Below are 21,440 nucleotides of genomic sequence, written 5' to 3'. Positions count from 1 at the left end.
TCTTAGGTCCTAAAGCTTTCATAGCAAATAGCATGAATACTAATATACATAGATACAGTACCATAAAATTCAAAAGAAAAAGAAAAAATATTTCAAATGACTCTTAATTAGCTAAGACACATTAACACAGACCTTTCTTGATTTAGGTAAATTTGAAGCAGATCACACTTTAAAGTTACACCACAGCCGTCTTCAACGTGTTGTCTCCACGTGTCCCTCTGCAGGTGTAGAGCAGATTCGGTTTAGCTCGGCGCAGTGAATCAGCCGTCAGCTAAACTGCATCTCCCTGCCTTCATTCTTGCCTCTCAAACAGCACCACCCAATGGAAGTTTTTTTAATCCAATGGAACTTTTTGCAGCAGTGTTGAAGTAGACTGTCTGCACTGTTCAATAAGATGGCCACTATTAATACATAGCTATTGAGTACTTGCAACGAGGCTTGTGTAACAGAGACACCGTTTTTAATTTCATTTAATTTTAATTAAATGTAAACAGCTACATGTGCCTGGTGGCTACCTTACTGGGCAGCCCACAGAAAGAATATTTCTAATATTTCTGATTAATACAGCACAGTTTAGAAGACTAAAACTATGAGCCCAAAATTAAGCTGAATAAATGGTTCCTGTATTATTCAGAAATGTCAAACTTAAAATGCCAGACATATGTGTGCTTTTTTAATGGTAACTTTGCGCCCTGGAGACCCAGAAAGATATCACTGTTTTTGGTAATGTAAACAATGTTTCTAGTACCAAAATAACCTAACTAGATAATAACTTCTTAGTCATCGGTCTTAATAATCAATGGGTCATGTCCGATTTCATAGTTAGATGAATGCTATTTCTCTGTCTAGTTTTCTATTTGCACTTTAGGTCATTAAAGATCTCCAGAGTACTGACCTAGTGGGTTGGTGATGGCAGATAAATATTTCTTCCTTGGGCTTCTTTGCTATCTAATAGCTACTTTTCAGTTTAAATTCAACCCTTTCATCAGGAAATATATATATACATATATATATTCATACTTGCATATTATATATTATGTGTAATATATAAATTATAAATATTAATAAACTTTTTAAATGCTAAGCTTCATTAGTGTTACATATGAATTGAAATAAAATATTTTTAATCAAAATGTAAATTTTTTAAAGATTTATAAAGCCACCTTTTGGCAAATGTATGAGGAAACTGTTACTGTCATATAATATCAGTAAGAATATAAATGAATACAACTATTTAAAAGGTAATTTAGGGAATTCCCTGGCATCCGGTGGTTAGGGGGTTTCCCTGATGGCTCAGCAGTAAAGAATCTGGCTGCAGTGCAGGAGATGCAGGAGACCCGGTTTCCATCCCTGAGTTGGGAAGATCCCCTGGAGGAGGGCGTGGCAACCCACTCCAGTATTCTTGCCTGGAGACTCCTATGGACACAAGACCCTGGCAGGCTACAGTCCATAGGGTTGCAAAGAGTTGAATACAATTGAAGCAACTTAGCACGCACCAGTGGTTAGAACTCAAAACTTTTACTGTGGTGGTCTGGGTTCAATCCTTGGTTGGGGATCTAAGATCCTGCAAGCTGTGTGGCACAGCACAGCCAAAAAAAAGAAAAAAGTGGTAGTTTAAATCTATCAAAATTAACATAACATTTCTGCTTCCGGATGCTTGAAATACCCATTCATTCAATCATTCTCAAAGACACAGCAGCATACTAGGATGATCGCATAGCACTGTTGGTAATGGTACAAAATCAGCAGCAACTCAAGTGTTCAATAGAGGAATGGTTAAGTCAACGACAGCACATCTTGTTTAGTTACTAAGTCATGTCCCACTCTTTGTGACCTCATGGACTGTAGCCAGCTCCTGTGTCCATGGGATTCTCCACCCTGGAGTGGATTGCCATGCCCTCCTCCAGGGGATCTTCCTGACCCAGTAATCAAATGCACGTCTCCTGTGTCTCCTGCATTGCAGATGGATTCTTTACTCACTGAGCCATCTGGGAAGCCCTGTCAAGTCATTAGCAACCTTTAAGTCCTGCCCCCTCTTAGACAGAGTACTTAATTTTTTTCTTTTTTAAGAATTCTCATAGCCTCCTCTCTAAGATGCAGAGTAATAGCTGCCTTTCTGGGTTGTCAACAAGATTAATAATAATGCACATAAAGCACCCTAAACAGTGACCTATTGACTCAAAACAGTGATGGAAAGTGATAATCAGTAGTCTGACAGATATGAAAAGTTTTTATTATCAGCAGAGTACATTATTTGTGGATTCTATCAAGCAATCTCTATACCATATCCTCCTAAGAGCAAGTTCTTTTAGAGAATAAATACCCTTGACACAGCATGCCTAGAAAAGAGCCAGTCTCTGGTTCTTACTTCCCTTCCCTTTTCTCTCTTCCCCCTCCCCCTCATTCCCTCGGAAGAGCTCCTTCCTTAAACCCTAACTCCTTTTGTAAGCAGTCTTTGAAACCGACAACTTCAGGGGTGTTTGTTCTCTTTATAAAATTGTTAGCATTTCCTGGGACTTCTCTGTTTCTTCATAGAGAGTTCTCCGGTTTTGATTTTTTTTCCCCCAGATGACCCTTTTTATTCATTGGTTTGTGTTAGGGGCAAGTCAGTTCGCTGGGGATAGGAAAATGTTGAAAAACACAGCAAATAAAACAAAAGCTAAATAAGCTGCAATCGCTGTCCAAAACCTTGGATCTTTCAGCAGTGCCTGATCAAAGCAGCTGAACACGGTATAACCAATGGACATTCCAGCAAATCCACCCGCAATGTGAGCTGCAAAAGACACCTTGGGAGAAAAGGAGAAAATGAAAATAAGTGAAGAAAATGCTAATTGTATATTTCAGCTGCATCTCACTTATTAGAGAACAAATACCATCCCAGTCAGAGTCTTAAAAGTCTGAACAGTGAGGCAGTGAGACAAAACAGACAAGAAAACTCCATCATGCAAAGCTAAAAAAAATGTCATTTCACTGACTCTTGAGTACATGCGACAGCCAGCCTGTCTCTCTTCTAGGCCGTCATTGCATTAGGATGGTTCTGTACAAGGCCAGCCAAGAGAGTAAGAGTTGAGATCAGTGAGGGTTCTTTATAGGAGCATAATCTATCCCACATAAATGGAATGTCTGAATTAAAACACAGGTAATAACATACGCACAAATAACTCAAGCAGAAATTACCAAATTTAGGAACCAATTTCAATAAAACTGGAAATCTTTGTCAGTTTTCTTTATATTGTAAATTTATCTGGACCCATATTATTGCTGCTTTCCAATATGCATTTTATCCTCCATAGACAGTAAAGTCCCTTCACTCCTGTTTTTTGGAATAGCTACCCGTATAGCAGGTGCAGAGAACTAGAGCCAGTTATCTGGGCTATGGGAGAAGTGAAAAGGACAACCCAAAAGGCTGGTTTGCCAGGAATTTTCTTACCTTCCAAATGGAAATCTGACAGCTTTAAATCTCACAACTGTTGCTGCCCCTATTTGGTGACCCTTTTTAGCTATTGATAGATACCATAGGTAGACAAATTTTCACTTAAAAAATAATAAACCGAACTCACCGGAGACCCATTTTCAGGAACAAAGAACCGTCTGTAAAGAGCAAATCCCATGTCCGACACAACTAGAAGGGAAAACAGCCTGATGAAGCCCCAGGATCTCCACAACAGTATACCAGTTATTTCTGGTTCCCCTCTAGCAACGGTAACATTTATTGAGACTTACTCTGTGCCAGGTACTGTTCTAAGAACTTTACACGTACTAACTTTGTATCATTAATCCTCACAACAATGCCATGAAATTGGTACTGTCATTACCCCACTTTATAGATGCATCGATCCAACAAGTATTTATTAATGATCTCTCATGTGCCAGCCACTATTCTAGGTGGTGGATATACTGCCATGAAAAGATTAGACTGCCTCATGGAACTGAAAGTCCAGCTGGGAAAGGTGAATGAAAAAGTAAAACGTTACAGTATTGTCAAAGGGTGCCTAGTGCTGTAGAGAGTGCACAAAGAGAAGGAGAATTGAGAATGCTGGGAGTCGGGTGTGATGTTTAACTGGAGAGGCAGGAAGGATCTCAAGGAGAATTTGGTGAAGATAAGGGAGCAAGCCATGCTGACCTCTGAAAGAGCCTTCTAGGCAGGCTGAAGTACGAAATCACTAAGGCAGAGCCAACAGTGCCTAGTGTGTGAGGAATACCAAAGCAGTTGATCTGATGGCGTCGACGGTTTTCAAAGGATGGTTCCATTTCCCACTGGGGATTCCCAGCTTCACTGGGAACTTACTAGACATGAAAACTCTCAGGCCCACCCCAAACTTACTGAACCAGAAACTCTACAGGTACGATTCAACAGACTGTGCTTTACCAAGACCTGCAGATGATTCTGGACTCAGGCTGGGGATGAAGTTGTAGGTGAGGAGATCAAACCATGGCAGATGCAGATCACATAGAGCCTTATGGACCCTCGTAAGGACTTTGACTTTTACCCTTCAAAAGCTTTTGAGCACAGAAGTGACATGCCTGGCTTGGGTTTTTAATAATTTTTATTTATTTGCTTATTGGCTGTACTGGGTCTTCACTGATGCATGAGCAGCCAGTGGGGGCTACTCTCTAGTTGCGGTGCACAGGCTTCTCATTGCAGTGGCTTCTCTTGCTGAGCACAGGCTCTAGGGTTCACGGGCTTCAGTAGTTGCAGTGTGAGGGCTCAGCAGTTGCGTCCCCTAGGCGCGATAGTCGTGGCACAGGCTTAGTTGCTCCATGGCATGTGGGATCTTCCCTGATCAGGGACTGAACCGTGTCTCCTGCACTGGCAGGTGGTTTCTTTATCACTGAGCCACCAGGAAAACCCCCTGACTCACATTTTTTAAAGATGATTCTTGCTGCCATATAGAAAGCACACTCTAAAGAAGTAAAGACAGAAGCAGGCAGGCAAGCCAATTACCACTATTGCAGCATCTCGAGTGAGGAAAGACCTGGTGTTTTATACACAAAGAAGCCAAGACACAAAGGCTAAGTACTCACCCAAGGCCACAGAGCTCTGAGGCAGTGGTGGGATTTGAACCTTAAGCCGTCTGACTATGGGGGCTTCACTCTCACCCACCTAATCACCCCAGATTAAAAGATGAAAGCCTACACCTTGTCTTGAAGATCCCAAGATGAAAGGTTGTGGCTATTAGCCATGAACGATGCTGGGATTCTTGGCCTCCAGAGGAAAGGATTTTGATGTGGAGCCAAAGACGAGGCTTGACCACTTGGAGCTTTTGTGTAGCCAAATTTTATTAAAGTATAAAAGAGAGAAAGCTTCTCACATAGACATCAGAAGGAGACAGGAGAGTAGCCCTTTTGCAGTTTTTTGCAAGGCATCTTATAGTCTTTAGCAAGCTGTTGATCATAGATAAAAAAAAAACACCTCAAGGCTAAGAGAGTTGCACCAGGTGCAGCTCTCTCCCACAACAGACACATCTACACACAGGGAGTCATCTCTGGACCTCGACGTCTCTGGCAAGATACTAAAGGAAAACAGACCTCCAAGCAAGATACATAGTTTTATTAACATAGCCTAAGAAAAACATTCCCATGAGTAAGATGTATTGTTTTGTTGGGCAATCAGCCCCTTAAGGTGGGAAAAAGTAACTTTCGGGAAGAACGGATTGTCTCATAGCAACAGAATTAAAGGAGCCTACTGCTGCTGCTGCTAAGTCTCTTCAGTCGTGTCCGACTCTGTGCGACCCCATAGACGGCAGCCCACCAGGCTCCCCCGTCCCTGGGATTCTCCAGGCAAGAACACTGGAGTGGGTTGCCATTTCCTTCTCCAGTGCATGAAAGTGAAAAATGAAAGTGAAGTCACTCGGTGTGTCCGACTCTTCGCAACCCCATGGACTGCAGCCTACCAGGCTCCTCCATCCATGGGATTTTCCAGGCAAAAGTACTGGAGTGGGGCTACCTGGCTAAAGCGGGAGCAAAGGAATGTAGAAAAAAAAAAGCCCACCACTGTCATTTGCCATTTGTCTCCTCCTGCAGCTTGGGGACCTCTGGCCCCCTTAGTGAGACCTGCCTCCCCATTAACCCTTTCATAATTACCATCAGGAATACAGAAGACAGCCCGAGAAAGGAAGTGATTCCACAGTCACTAATGGAACAATAAGAGCCAGAACTTAGACATTGCTTAAATAAGTCATATCGGTAGTGGCTTCTTGGGTTAGAAGAACTCTGCCCTACATGTGAGCTTGGAAACGTCTCCTTCCACTGTCACATTCCACACCCATCCCCCAATACTCTATGCTCTACTTAGTGAGTGCCCCAGGAGACGGAAAGACCTAGTCCTTGCCTTTGGGAAAATAGCATCGGGACCATGTGTTCCGGCTAGCTTCCCTTTCAATACAGTATCGACGCTGAAGTCACTGGGTAGGAATTGAGGTCGGGGAAGTACTCAATATTAATTTAATTGTAAATGACTATCACACCAAATGCTAGATAAATGTGGCTGTATTGTATTTTAAGTCATTTGCAATCCCTGAGGTAGTGTAAATAACAGATGCAGTGCTAGGAAAGTATAAGAAAACCACCACAGGGCAGACTTACTAGAAACAGCTACTTTGGTCTAGTCTTTCACAGTAGGAGGCCTCTCAAAAAAACTCTGTAACTCTTAGCATGCCAGTTTCTCCATTCAGTTTCTCTCCTGCCTTCTGATTTGTATCTGCCTGGCCCTTTCTGCTTCCAAGGGGAGTTTACTTCTAAACTGCTGCAGTCTCTAAACTGAGACCTGTCTTCCCACCTGAAAAGAAGCCCTTGTTCCAGTAAGCCAAATCATTATCTTCAATAAAACCTAACACTCATTTTTAAGGGAGTTGCCTTTATATGGGTTTTTTGAAGGATGAAAATCGAGATGTCCTGAACTTTTTCCAGGGAAGCTCAGTTGCTTTGTTAGAAAACACATCTAAAAATTGGTGCTAATGAAGGAAGGTCCTTAAGGCCAACTGTCCTTCACAGTTAAGAATAATATTTACCATTAAAAAAAAAAAAAAAAAAACTATAAATTTTCCGAAGAAAACATGCTTAAAATGAAAATGTATTTGTGTTTCATTAATCTGGAGTTTGTTGTAGGTGTGTGTGCGCGTACATGCTCAGTTGTGTCTGACTCTTTGAGACCCCATGTGCTGTAACCTGCCAGGCTCTTCTGTCCATGGAATTTTCCAGGCAAGAATGCTAGAGCAGATTGCTCTTTCCTTCTCCAAGGGATCTTCCCAACCCAGGGATCAAACCTGCATCTTGCATCTCCTGCATTGGCAGGCAGGTTCTTTACAGCTGAGCCACCGGGGAAGAACTTTTAGAAAAAATGGCATGTGGGGAAGGTTGATGTTAGCTGGCCTACCTGTGTTTGTAGGATATAATACAACCACATCCTTCAGTGACTGTATGACTTACCTCGAGAATGACAGAATGTTACATAAACTGTATTTGGAGATAACTTTGTGCATGAGGAAAGGGTTTTTACTCCACCATTAAAGAGTATTAGAGAATTAAAATCATTTCCCCACTGAGAGTTTGAGGCTTATTTTACAAAAGTCATTATTTGACAGAAACAGATCAACTGAAAACCCAGGTAACTTGCGTAAGAATATTTTTCTAAGGGCTTGTTCCTTGGTTCTGGTTGTGACCCTTAACAACTCAGGTAGCTCAGCCCACACAGTGACTCCTCCTAACTAACTCCCAGACATCTGCCCTCCTTCCTGTGCTGACTACTTTCCCTCTTTTTAAATTTCTCGATGTCTATGGAGAAAACATTATATACGGTATGGTATAAACTACAAACAAGTCACTTCTTTTCTATCTGGGTGAAATACTGTTTTGTAATTATACCATTTATAAACTAAACTTAGTCTGTTTTTTGAACACTTGATACCAATTTGCAGGATCATTTTTTTCCTACTATGTGGACAGCCAAAATTGCATGCGCGTGTGCTAAGTCTCTTCAGTCATGTCAGACTCTTTGCAACCCATGGACCGTAGCCCACCAGGCTCCTCTGTCCATGGGATTCTCCAGGCAAGAATAGTAGAGTGGGTCGTGCCCTCCTCCAGGGTATCTTCCCGACCCAGGGATCAAACCCACGTCTCTTACGTCGCCTGCATTGGCAGGCGGGTTCTTTACCACTAGCGCCACCTGGGAAGCCCTGACAGCCCAAAGTAGCCTGTATCAAATGTCACTTCTGTCTCTGTCTTCAAGTCTGAGCCTCAAGGTCAGCCTTCTCCCCACACCCTCTGTGCAGATACATCTGCAGCAGGAGCAGGCCTCGATATACAAGTAATAAGCCCTGCCTTTGCTCTTGTTTGTTTCTGCTCTGTATGGCTTGCCATCATCCAAAATCCTGACTTTCAGACCCAGCTAAAATTCCACCTCTTCTCCAGAATGAGGCTTCCTAAGCTCCTTCAGCATGTCATTCTCCGCTATCATTCTTGAGATTTCCAAAGCCACATCAGTCATCTTCCTAGTTCCCTGACCCTTCTCTTCCTCCACCTCTGCTCTCATCAGCAATCCTCAGCCACCACTCCATGCTTATATCCTAGATCAGTTTTTTTTTAATCTGAAAATGTAGAAATTGAAGAAGAAAATGGATAATGTGAATGGTTTTTAAGGTTTCCCTTTCAAACAAAATTGTATACAGAATCTAGTTTATGAATGAGAAAAATCCAGTGTATAAAAAATAAATGACAGGGACTTCTCTGGTAGTCCAGTGGGTGAGAATCTGCCTCCCAATGCAGAGGATGTGGGATCCCTGCTAGGAGAATGAAGATCCTGCATGCCACAGGGCAGCTGAGCTCACATACCACAACCAGAGAAGCCCTTGCACGGCAATGAGAGCCCACACAGTCAAATAGGGCTTCCCTGGTAGCTCAGTGGTAAAGAATCCACCTGCCAATGTAAGAGACTCGGGTTTGATCCCTAGTCTGGGAAGATCCTATGTGCCAGGCAGCAACTAAGCCCATTCACCACCACTGTTAAGCCTGTGCTGACTGAGCGACTTCACTTTTACTTTTCACTTTCATGCATTGGAGAAGGAAATGGCAACCCACTCCAGTGTTCTTGCCTGGAGAATCCCAGGGACGGGGGAGCCTGGTGGGCTGCCGTCTATGGGGTCACAGAGAGTTGGACACGACTGAAGCAACTTAGCAGCAGCAGCAGCAGCTGGAGCCTTGGAACCGCAGCTACTAAAGCCCGCACATCCTAGAGCTTCTGCTCCTCAACAAGAAAAGCCACTGCAGTGAGAAGCCCAAGCGCTATAACTAGAGAGTAGCCCCCATCCCCTACAACTAGAGAAAAGCCATGTGGCAACAAAGACCCAGCACAACCAAAATAAATAAAATTAAATAATTAATTTTTTAATTTAATAAAAAATAAATGATAGCAGAAAGTAACACAATGTAAATCAACTATACGCCAATAAAAATTAAAAAACATAAAAAAATAAGTGATGGTATGGTGGATGAAGTGGACAGAGTACCTCGAGCCCTACTCTCTTAACTCCCCACACCCCAGAAACAGGCACCTCTAAGAACCACCCACAAGGGTCTGTGAAAACTCCACTCATATCTTTCTGCATCAGGACATGTAGGATGTGTTTGGGAAATATGAGAAGGCCTTCTGAAGGTTGAACCCATAAACTTGAAGATGTGAAGTATTCACAGAACACACTTACTTATAACAACAATGATGAGTAGTCTGACAACGCCAAAAGCAGGAATCATTTCTTGAAAATTCTTGCAAAGAGATAAATGACAGTAATAACACAAGTTATCTATTGGCAAAGGGAATCTCAACTGTACTCCCCCTCCATCTGCTTTTTCATTTAAAATAAAGTGTGTCAAATGTTTGCCAATCAAAGCATCAGTGTTAACAGTCCAGTTTTCAAATGTATTTGGGAAGTACAGTGCCAGTATACTTTGGAGTGAAAATGAAACATGATATTCCTTGAAATAGCAAGAAATATGCTAAGTATAAGTAATAAAAAATCAACTCTTAATATGTCACAGATAGTTAATAGATGCTGTCAAACTAAATCTGGTGAAAATATTTCCAAGTTTTTTGTTTAATATTCATTTGATACAGCTTTACCCTCTTTCTAAGTAGGAGTTAGCAAAGACAGCTAAAATTTGAGCATTACCTTGATTTCTTTTTAAGATAATTTTTTAAAAATTAAAAACACTGGTCCAAAAACACTCAGTTTGATTTTAGTTTCAAAAAGCCTCAGACCAACTTGCATTTACCCTCATGTGTTACCAGAGGACCAAGCAGACTCAGAAAGATACCTCCACTTCAACCCAAATTGCCTGTCCCTTCCCTTTAAAGTTATTAACTCTCTTCCCAGTGAGACATGCTGAAATAGCTATGTTAATTCTAAATCAGTTATTTTCAAACTGTTGTGACCAAGATGTACAGTAACAAATAATTTACGTAAAAATCCAGCACACGCATAAACAGTACCTACTCTTATTTTACATGACACGTACTGAAATTTCTGTGTAAAAGAATTTTCACAGCCCCTCCACCTGAGTTCACAAGCACTAATGTGATGTGACCCAAAGTTTGAAAAACGTTTTTCTAAGTGACTTCTAGTTTGGGAACAGTTTTTTAATTGCTTCAAATTTTTCCTCGTAGAGTATTTTTAAGGCACACCTACATGGTTAAAGGGTTAATTTAATCAGGATTTTACCCTGTTTTAAAAAGTGATTAGCATCTCACCTACTATATCATGGTTGTGTAAAATGGTATGCCAACTTTGGAGGCCTTTATATATAAAAATGTAAAGCCTTCACCCAGTAAATGCACTTCTAGGAACTTGCCTACAAAAGAATCACACAAATGCAAAAAGACAGGTGAAGGTACACTCCTGACAGCATTATTTTGAGATGTAAAAAGCTGTAATCACCCTGGACCTTTTCTTTCAATGAAAAATTGAATAAGTAGGGCTACTATATAGAAGGTACTGTGGAGCGCCTGAAAAGACTGGGGTGGATTTCGGTGTCCTGCTCAAGTATCCTATGAGTAGATAGGATACTTTATTAAGATGCAGAATAATGTAAGGGTAGTTCCATTTTTGTAGTGTTACTATTGGTAGAATTTTGCATACATACAGAAAACATCTGAACAGATGTATATCAGACTGGTAACAGATACTACGTTGGGGACTTTGACTTTTCTATTTTGCAACTTGGAACTTTCTTTAGTATTTATTCCTTTTGAGATCAGAGATGAAAGGAAAATTCTTGTGGTCAGATGGAAGATGTGTGCTTAGTAAATATTGATAAATAAGATTCCCTGAACCAAATACCAGTAATTATTTTAAAATTTTTTCTTAAGGTCTACAGATTCATCCCCAAAATTCTTACCACTAGAACATTCATAAAATAGCCTCCCATCAGAGCATAGACTCCTCCTGAAGCACCCACAAGAGATTTGAGTGGGTCAAAGATGGAGCTGGCAAGGGATCCTAAAGAAATAAAACACAAAGAATTTCAGACATGACTGTAAGAATCATGAAGGATAAATCTTTCTAATCTAAGGTAAAAGTTGGGGAAGCTTGGCCATTATATTAACAAACAACAAATTCACTTTGTTGCTTCCATACTAGAAAAGGATAGCCGTGTGATCTCTCTCAATTATTATGAAACATTAAATGCTCAATATGAAGACAATATAACAGTAACAAAAACAAATACTCTGAAGCCAGAATTAGCAACTGTGTGACTTGAGCAAGTTTTTTAATATCTCTGTGCCTTTGTTTCCCTTTCTATAAAAATAGCGGTGTTAAATAGAACTTCAGTGGGTTGTCAGGGGAAATAAATGAGTTTACATGTACATTATGATTAGAATACTCCCTGACATGTGTTAAATACTTGTTAGCTACTGTTTCAAAATATCCTACACAGTTAACCAAAACTATCAAAATACTTGAGGCATTCCAACATTTTATTATCTACGGGCTAGCTTTCTCATGGAGTCAAGATGTGGTTTCAGAATCCTTCTTAATATACCATTCAATCAGTTTCACCAAGCAAGATGAAATCCTGTTTGCTAATTCAATCTTACTTGTCTGAACCAAAACAAGGCTTTAGAACCACCTTATGCCAACTCTGAAGTGTTCTCCATACTGCTTAGCTCTATTATTCCCTTGCCTTCAAGTCCCTCCTTCATTTTTTAAGATACAGTACACTTCAGAACCTACTTTAGGACTGCCCTAGTGGTCCAGTGGTTAAGAATCTGCCTGCTAGTGCAGGGACAGAGGTTCGATTCCTGGTCCTGGAAGATCCCACAGGCCAGGAGACCACACCCTGGAGCTCATGCTCCACAGCAAGAGTAGCCACTGCAGTGAGGAGCCAACTACAGAGCACTCCACCCCCGGCTTACCACCACTAGAGAGAGCCCGGCAACAAAGACCCAGTGCAGCCAAAAAGCAGTCAAATGAGTTTTAAAAAGGAAGTTCTCATTAAAAAGTAGCCACTTAATGCAAAAAAGGGGAAGTGTCTGACCTTAGGAATCTTACAAATGTATGATCAAACAGTTATCAAAAAATTCAGACTAATAATTACTGTGATTTTTTTAATGTGATAAATTTGTTTATGGAAGCACTTAGGAAAGAATGACTTTCTGAGCAGAAAGGTGGAGGCCCTGCTACTCTGAGAGAAGGGAGACAGCATTTTTTTAAAATTAATTTATTTATTATAATTGGAGGCTAATTACTTTACAACATTGTGGTGGTTTTTGCCATACATTGACATCAGTCAGCCACTGGGCTGGATTGTCCCAGTGCACCAGCTTCAAGTGCCCTGTTTCATGGATCGGACTTGAACTGGTGATCTATTTCATGTATGGTAATATACATGTTTCAATGCTGTTCTCGCAAATCATCCCACCCTTGCCTTCTCCCATAGGGTCCAAAAGTCTGTTCTTTATATCTATGTCTCTTTTGCTGTCTCACATATAGGGTCATTGTTACCATCTTTCTAAATTCCATATATTAATATACTGTATTGGTGTTTTTCTTTCTGACTTACTTTACTCCGTATAATAGGCTCCAGTTTCATCCACCTCTTTAGAACTGACTCAAAGCATTCTTGTTAATAGCTGAGTAATATTCCATTGTGTATATGTACAACAACTTTCTTATCCATTTGCCTGCCAGTGGACCTCTAGGTCACTTCCATGTCCTAGCTATTGTAAACAATGCTGCAGTGAACATTGGGGTGCACGTGGGGAGACAGAATTTTGATTAAATTCTGAAGACACTTTAAGATTTGGACAGGAAAAAAAGGGGGAAGAAGGCAAGGATTTAGGGATCTGGAAAAGCAAAGACAAAGTTATATGGGTTACTGAAGATCAGTGAGAAGCAGTCCATTAGGGCTATATGGACCCAGTGGTTCTCAAATGTTAACCTACAAGCTAGAGCTGGGGTGGTTGTATCTTAGTTATGAGAAATTTATTTTTAAAATATAGATGTCCACTTCTGGCCACAATGAAGTAACAGGACAAGATTTTTCCTCCTGCTTGAAAGCAATGGACAAAATATATGAAACAGTGGTCTTAAAGATACTGGACATCAGATAACAAGGGACAATGAACCCTAAGAAACAAGAAATAAATGAGTTGACTAATTGCCCAGCTACTGCCTTGAGAGAGACTGCAGGTAGCCGTGCATGAAGGGCAAACCTAGGCAGATAACAGTAAACTTCAAGTTGATGAGATAGAGTCTAGGTCTATATAGAGCTCAGCAGCTAGAGTTCAGACTCCTTCCAAGTAACTTTACTGAGTTACAGAACAAATCTAAAGAATACTTACATGAAAACAATAATACCCACCATCCAAAGATAAAATGTCTAGCATCCAAACAAAAACTCAAGACATGCAGGACATGCAAAGAAGCATGAAGTTATGACCCATACTGAAGAGAAAAAAATCAACTAAAACCTACCAGAACTAAAAAAAAAAAAACTAAAAGTAAATTTAAATAAGTAAATTTATTTATGATCTAGCAATCCCACCCAGAGGAAACTATAGCTTCAAAAGATACACGCACCCTAGTGTTCATTGCAGTACTAGTTACAATAGCCAAGACATGGAAGCAACCTAAATATCCATCGACAGATGAATGGATAAATAAGATGTGGTATATATACACAGGGGAATATTGTTGTTCAGTCGCTAAGTCATGTCTGACTCTTTTGCGACCCCCTGGACTGTAGCCCTCCAGGCTCCTCTGTCCAAGGGATTTCTCAGTCAAGAATACTGGAGTCGGTTGCTATTTCCTTCTCCAGGGGGTCTTCCTGACCCAAGGATTGAACCCACATTTCCTACACTGCAGGCAGATTCTTTGCCACTGAGCCATTCCATTCCTCACAATGGAATATTAGTCATAAAAAAGAGTGAAATAATACCATTTGCAGCAACACAGGTGGATGTAGAGATTATCATACTAAATGAAGTAAGCTACACGGAGAAAGACAAATATCATATGATATTGTCTATATGTGGAATCTGTAAAAATGATACAAATGAACTTACTTTTAAAACAGAAATAGACTCACAGGCATAGAAAACAAACTTATGGTTACCAAAAGGGAAGAGGGAAGATAGATTAGGAGTCTGGGATTAATATATACAACTATTATATATAAAATAGATGACCAACAAAGACCTACTGTATAGAACAGGGAACTATACTCAATATCTAGTAGTAACTTACAAGGGAAAAGAATCTGAAAAAGATTGTGTGTGTGTGTGTTCAACTGAATCACTTCTGTACTCCTAAAACTAACACAACATTTTAAATCAACTATATTTTAATTAAAGTTACCCAAACTGACACAGGTGTTAAGATTTAGCAAATAAGGGCAATAAATAATTATTTCAAATATATTCAATGTGTTCAAAAGTTAAATAGCAATAAAACAGGCTCAATCAAACTTCTAAAGATGAAAAGTACAACATCTAAGATGAAATAATAAACTTGTTGAGTTGACTGACCAATTAGACATTGCAAAAGGAAAGTTTAGTGAACATGAAGATGTGGCAATAAAACTGTCCAAAATAAAACACAGGGGACTTCCCTGGCAGTCCAGTGTTTAAGACTCACCACTTCCACTCCAGGAGACACAGGTTCAACCCCTAGTCAGGGAACTAAGATCCCCCATGCCGTGGGGTTAAAAAAAAAAAAAAGAATATTTTTTAAAATACATACAGCATCAATGAGCTATAGGTCAATTTCAAGCAGCCTCATAATATCTATAATAATAAGTGCATAGTAGGAATCCCTAGAAGAATGAAGGCACATAAAAAATACTTGAAGAAATAATAGCCAATTTTTTTCCAAAGTTTTGTGAAAACTATAAACCCACAGATCCAAGAACCTCAACAAACCCGACACAGGAATCATGAAGAAAACCACAGCAAGGCATAACAGAATCACATCTTCAAAACAGTGAAAGTCTCAAAAGCATCTAGAATAAAAAGACATGCTTCATACCGAGAAACAAAGATAAGGATGGCAGGAGATTTATCATCAGAAACAATGCGCATGAGAACCACAGGAGAGCAACATTTTAAAGTAAAGAAAGGAAATTACTGTCAAGCTAGGACTCTAAACCTCAAAATGCACTACAGAAATGAAGGCAAAAGACAGATTTTCTTTTTCAGACATACAGAGGCTGAAATAATTGATGACTAGCATTTCCATACTATAAGAAATGTTAAAGAAAATCTTCAGGAAGAAGGAAAAAGAGATGGAAAAATAAAGCTACACAAAGCATAGGGAGCATTAGAAATGGTAAGAACATGGGCAAATATACAGGATTTTGTTATTATTTAAATCTCTTTAGAAGTTCATTGTTTAACAGTTAAACTATTGGACTACTAGAAATAATGACTTTATCAAGAGGGTACAAGATCAATACCAAAAAAATCAACTGTATTTCTACATAATAGCAATGAAAATCAGAAATAGAAATTTTAAAAATAGTACCATTTACAGTACATCAAAAATATGAAATGTAGAAATAAATATGACCCCAAAAATGTGCAAGCCCTCAACACTGAAAGCTAAGGACGATGCTGAAAGGAATTCTGAAAGACCTAAATAAACAGAAGTCTATACCTTGTTCGTTGGTTAGAAGACTCTGATATTGTTAAGATGTCAATTCTCCCCCAGTTGATCTAAAGATACTTTGCCATCCAAATCAAAATCCCAGTAAACTATCTTATAGAAATTGACAAACTGATTCTCAAGTTTACATGGAAATGCAGAGGACCTAGAATAACCAAAACAACTTGAAAAAGAGCAAAGTTGGACCACTGAGGTGTCCAATTTCAAAACTTAGTAGAAAACTACTTAATCAAGATAGTATATAATGGATGTTCAGTTCAGTCGCTCAGTTGTCTCTGACGCTTTGTGACCCCATGAACTGCAGCACGACAGGCCTCCCTGTCCATCACCAACTCCCGGAGTTTACTCAAACTCACGTCCATTGAGTTGGTGATGCCATCCAACCATCTCATCCTCTGTCGTCCCCCTTCTCCTCCTGCATTTAATCTTTCCCAGCATCAGGGTCTTTTCAAATGAGTCAGCTTTCGCATCAGGTGGCCAAAGTATTGGAGTTTCGGCTTCAACATCAGTCCTTCCAAAGAACACTCAGGACTGATTTCCTTTAGGATGGACTGGTTGGATCTCCTTGCAGTCCAAGGGACTCTCAAGAGTCTTTCCCAACACCACATTTCAAAAGCATCAATTCTTCGGTGCTCAGCTTTCTTTATAGTCCAACTCTCACATTCATACATGACTACTGGAAAAACCATAGCCTTGACTAGATAGACCTTGGATGACAAAGTAATGTCTCTGCTTTTGAATATGCTGTCTAGGCTGGTCATAACTTTCCTTCCAAGGAGTAAGCGTATTTTAATTTCATGGCTACAGTCACCATCTGCAGTGATTTTGGAGCCCCCAAAAATAAAGTCTGACACTGTTCCCACTGTTTCCCCATCTATTTCCCATGAAGTGATGGGACCAGATGCCATGATCTTCGTTTTCTAAATGTTGAGCTTTAAGCCAACTCTTTTACTCTCCTCTTTCACTTTCATCAAGAGGCTCTTTAGTTCTTCTTCACTTTCTTCATAAGGATGGTGTCATCTGCATATCTGAGGTTATTGGTATTTCTCCTGGCCATCTTGATTCCAGCTTGTGCTTCTTCCAGCCCAGTGTTTCTCATGATGTACTCTGCATGTATGTTAAATAAGCAGGGTGACAATATACAGCCTTGATGTACTCCTTTTCCTATTTGGAACCAGTCTGTTGTTCCATGTCCAGTTCTAACTGTTGCTTCCTGACCTGCATATAGGTTTCTCAAGAGACAGATCAGGTGGTCTGGTATTCCCTTCTCTTTCAGAATTTTCCACAGTTTATTGTGATCCACACAGTCAAAGGCTTTGGCATAGTCAATAAAGCAGAAATAGATGTTTTTCTGGAACTCTCTTGCTTTTACGATGATCCACCAGATGGTGGCAATTTGATCTCCGGTTCCTCTGCCTTTTCTAGAACCAGCTTGAACATCTGGAATTTCATGGTTCACGTATTGCTGAAGCCTGGCTTGGAGAATTTTGAGCATTACTTTACTAGGATGTGAGATGAGTGCAAAACACAACAGAAAGTCCAGAGATAAACCTACATATATATATGGACAACTGAGTTTGACAAGATGCAAAGGCAATTTAGTAAAGAGAAGATTGTTTTCTCAACCAATGATGCTGGTACAATTAGACATTTACATGCAAAAATGTGATATTTCAGTCCATACCTTGCACCATGTATAAAAATGGATCATATACCTATACGTAAAGTCTAAGATTATAAAACTTCTAGAGCAAAACATAGATAAAATCTTTGTGATTTTACATCAGGCAAAATGTCTTAAATATGATGCTAAAAGCGTAATTCCTAAAATTTAAAAACTGATGAATTATACTTAATCAAAATTCAGAAATTTGAGTCTTCAGAATGTACTATTAAGAGAAAAAACAAGCAACAGACTCGGAGGCAATATTTGTAAGTCATATATCTGATAAAGAACTTAGAATATATAATAAGAAATGTAAATCAATTTTTTAAAATATTTGTTTGTATCTGTGTCAGGTCTTAGCTGTGGTTCGTTGCAGCCTTAGTTGTTTTGAGGCATGTGGGATCTTAGTGTCCCAACCGGGGCTTGAACCCGTGTCCCCTGCATTGAAAGGCAGATTCTTAACAGTGCACTGGACCTCCAGGGAAGTCCCTAACTCAGTTTTTAAATTGGCAAAAGATTTAAACATATACTTTACCAAAGAAGATATATGGGTAGCAACTAAGCACATTAAAAGATGCTCACCATCACTGTCATTAGGAAATGCAAATTTAAACCCAATGAAATGCCTTTATATACCTAACAGATTGGCTACAATTAAAAGACTGATCATACCAAGTGTTGATGAGGATATAGAGGAGCTGAAACTTATGGTGGGGATGTAAAACTATACACTTTGTTACCATATGACTTAATTCCATTTGCAGATATTAATATATACACAAGAAATTCACACAAAAACTTGTACACAAATATTCATGACAGTGTTATTCATAATAGATGAAAGTGAAAACAACCCAAATGTCCACCAAATGGTGAATGGATAAGGAAAATGTGGTATATCCATACAATGGAATATCATCCAACGATAAAAAGGAATGTAGTATGGATACGTGCTACAACGTGGGTGAAGGAGGAAAACATTATGCTTAAAAAGAAAGTCGAGAAAAGACCACATAGTATATTATTTCATTTATATGAAATGTCTAGAATGGGTAGATTAGAAATTAGATCAGTGGCTGCCTAAGGCTAGGGAGGGGGTTTGGGGTAAGGAGTGGGGAGTGACTGCTAATGGCTACAGGGTTTCTTTGGAGCACAAGTGTTTTAAATTTAGATTGTGATAATGGGTGCATAACCTGTAAATCAACTAAAAAACTCTGAATTATACACTTTAAATGGGTGCATTATAGGTTGTATGAATTATTGATATATCTTAGAAAAGCTATTTTAAAAGTTTGATAGTTTCTTACAAGTTAAATATAACCCTACGGTAGAATCCAGCCAGTCTGTTCCTAGGTAATCGTCGAAGAGAACTGAAAACACTTGTCCACACAAAGACTGTACTGTGTTCATAGTAACTTTCATATGTAATAACCCCAAACTGGAAACCTCCCAAATGTCTATCAGCTGGAGAGTGGATAAACAAATTTGAGTGTATTCCCACATTGAAAGACTACTCAGCAACAGAAAGGAATCAGCTGTTTATACACAGCAACAACATGGACACACCTCAGAGTAATTATGCTGAATAACATAAGGGACCCAAAAAAGTACGTATTTCATGATTCCATTTATATAAAATTCTAGAAAATACAAGTTAATCTGTGATGATCAACCGTTGCCAGGGGAAAGCAGAAGGAGGACAAGGAGAGGCAGGAAGAAGTGATTCCAGCAGATTACAGGAACTCTGAAGGGAGTAATGTTCATTGCCTTGACTGGGGATAGTTTCACAGTTATATACACACATCAAAACATCAGCAGTGGACTTCTCTGGTGGTACAGTGGATAAGAATTCACCTGCAAATGCAGAGGACATGGGTTCAATCCCTGGTCCAGGAAGACTCCACATGCCGTGGAGCAACTAAGCCCACGCTCCACAACTACTGAGCCTGAGCACCTGGAGCCTGCGCTCTGCAACAAGAGAAGCCACCCCAAAGCACCAAAACGAAGAGCCGCAACTGGAGAAAACCTACGCCTAGCACCGAAAACCCAGAGCAACCAAAAATAAATACATTATTTTTAAAGTTCAGTAGTTATTATATGTCAATTATACCTCTCTAAGGGCTTCCCTGGTGGCTCAGTGGTAAAGAGTCATCCTGCAATGCTGGATACTTGCAGGAGACGCAGGTTCGATCCCTGGGTCCGGAAGATCCCCTGGAAAAGGAAATGGCCACCTGCTCCAGTATTCTTGCCTGGGAAATTCCATGCAAGAAGCTTGGCGGGCTGCAGTCCATGGAGTGGCAAAGAGACAGACGTGACAGAGCGACTAAACAGCAACAAAAAACCTCACTGAACAGAAAAATGAAAAAGCAAAAAAAGAAAAACACAGATCCTAGGACTGTATTCTTAGAGATTCTGATTCAGTAGATCTGGGTGTGATCTGAATAATATTTTAGTTGTAACAGGTTCTTCAGGTGCTTCTGATGGTCAGTCACACTGGGGGACCCAGGGCTGGAGTACAGGCCAGTGGTTCTTAGTTTTTATGAATCACCTGTGGACTTGTCCAAATGCAAATTCTGGTTAGTAGGTCTGGTGTGGGACCCCAGAATTCTGCATGTTAACACGATTTCAGTTGAGGCCAGTGCTGCTGATTCGGTGACCACACTTTGCCAGGAGCAAGGATAGGGAAACTAGACTTATGTTACGTATGAAGGAATCCAGGAAGAAAGCAAAGCAATGGGAGAAATGGGCGAAAGGGGTCAAAAGGTAAAATAAAGTATTACTGCTTCCCTCGTTTAAAAATAAAAAGCAAAGCAAGAAGGACACTAGCAGGGAGAAACTTTCATAGATGATAGATATGTTTATGGCATAGAATGTGGTGATGGTTTTATGGGTGTATACTTTTCTCCAGATTCGGCAAGTTGTATACATTCAGTTCAGTTCACTCACTCAGTCGTGTCCAACTCTTTGCGACCCCATGAATCGCAGCACGCCAGGCCTGCCCATCACCAACTCCCGGAGTTCACTCAGACTCACGTCCATCGAGTCGGTGATGCCATCCAGCCATCTCATCCTCTGTCGTCCCCTTCTCCTCCTGCCCACAATCCCTCCTAGCATCAGAGTCTTTTCCAACGAGTCAACTCTTCACATGAGGTGGCCAAAGTACTGGAGTTTCAGCTTTAGCATCATTCCTTCCAAAGAACACCCAGGGCTGATATCCTTTAGAATGGACTGGTTGGATCTCCTTGCAGTCCAAGGCATCTCTCAAGAGTCTTCTCCAACACCACAATATACATTAAATATGTACAAAACTTTGTATGTCAATTACACCTCAAAAGTGATTTTTTTAAATGTTTTATGTTATGTAAACATTTCTAACATCTTCATATATATTCTTCCCTGAAGAAAAAGGAGAAAAGAATAAAAAGCAGTGGGGCCAGATGGTGGAGGGTAATACAGAGTAATCTCAGACATTTCAGGGACTTTCTGGTCCAGTGGTTGAGAATCCACCTTCCAGTGCAGGGGACCTGGGTTAATTGCCCCATGGCAACTAAAGCCCACCTGCCATAATGAAGACCCAGCCCAGCTCCCCTTCCCCCCAACTCCCTGCTCCAAAAAAAAAT

At 40.1% G+C, this 21,440-nt stretch overlaps 1 protein-coding gene across 1 annotated transcript in view; it reads right to left on the bottom strand.

The window, feature by feature from the left end:
• Positions 1 to 1,948: 1,948 nt before the first annotated feature.
• RHBDL2 (rhomboid, veinlet-like 2 (Drosophila)) overlaps positions 1,949 to 21,440 on the bottom strand; it is a 58,214-nt gene continuing 38,722 nt past the window's right edge. The window contains exons 5-8 of the mRNA XM_010862761.1: positions 11,389 to 11,489; positions 9,699 to 9,759; positions 3,561 to 3,622; positions 1,949 to 2,786 (exon numbers count right to left, since the gene is read on the bottom strand). Coding sequence (XP_010861063.1) covers positions 2,607 to 2,786; positions 3,561 to 3,622; positions 9,699 to 9,759; positions 11,389 to 11,489 — 404 coding nt within the window. The 3' untranslated portion in view covers positions 1,949 to 2,606. The remainder of the gene's footprint in view (positions 2,787 to 3,560; positions 3,623 to 9,698; positions 9,760 to 11,388; positions 11,490 to 21,440) is intronic.

Source organism: Bison bison, unplaced genomic scaffold, assembly GCF_000754665.1.
Source record: "Bison bison bison isolate TAMUID 2011002044 unplaced genomic scaffold, Bison_UMD1.0 scf7180017864484, whole genome shotgun sequence".
Taxonomy (NCBI): domain Eukaryota; kingdom Metazoa; phylum Chordata; class Mammalia; order Artiodactyla; family Bovidae; genus Bison; species Bison bison.
This window is presented reverse-complemented; position numbering and strand designations above follow the sequence as displayed.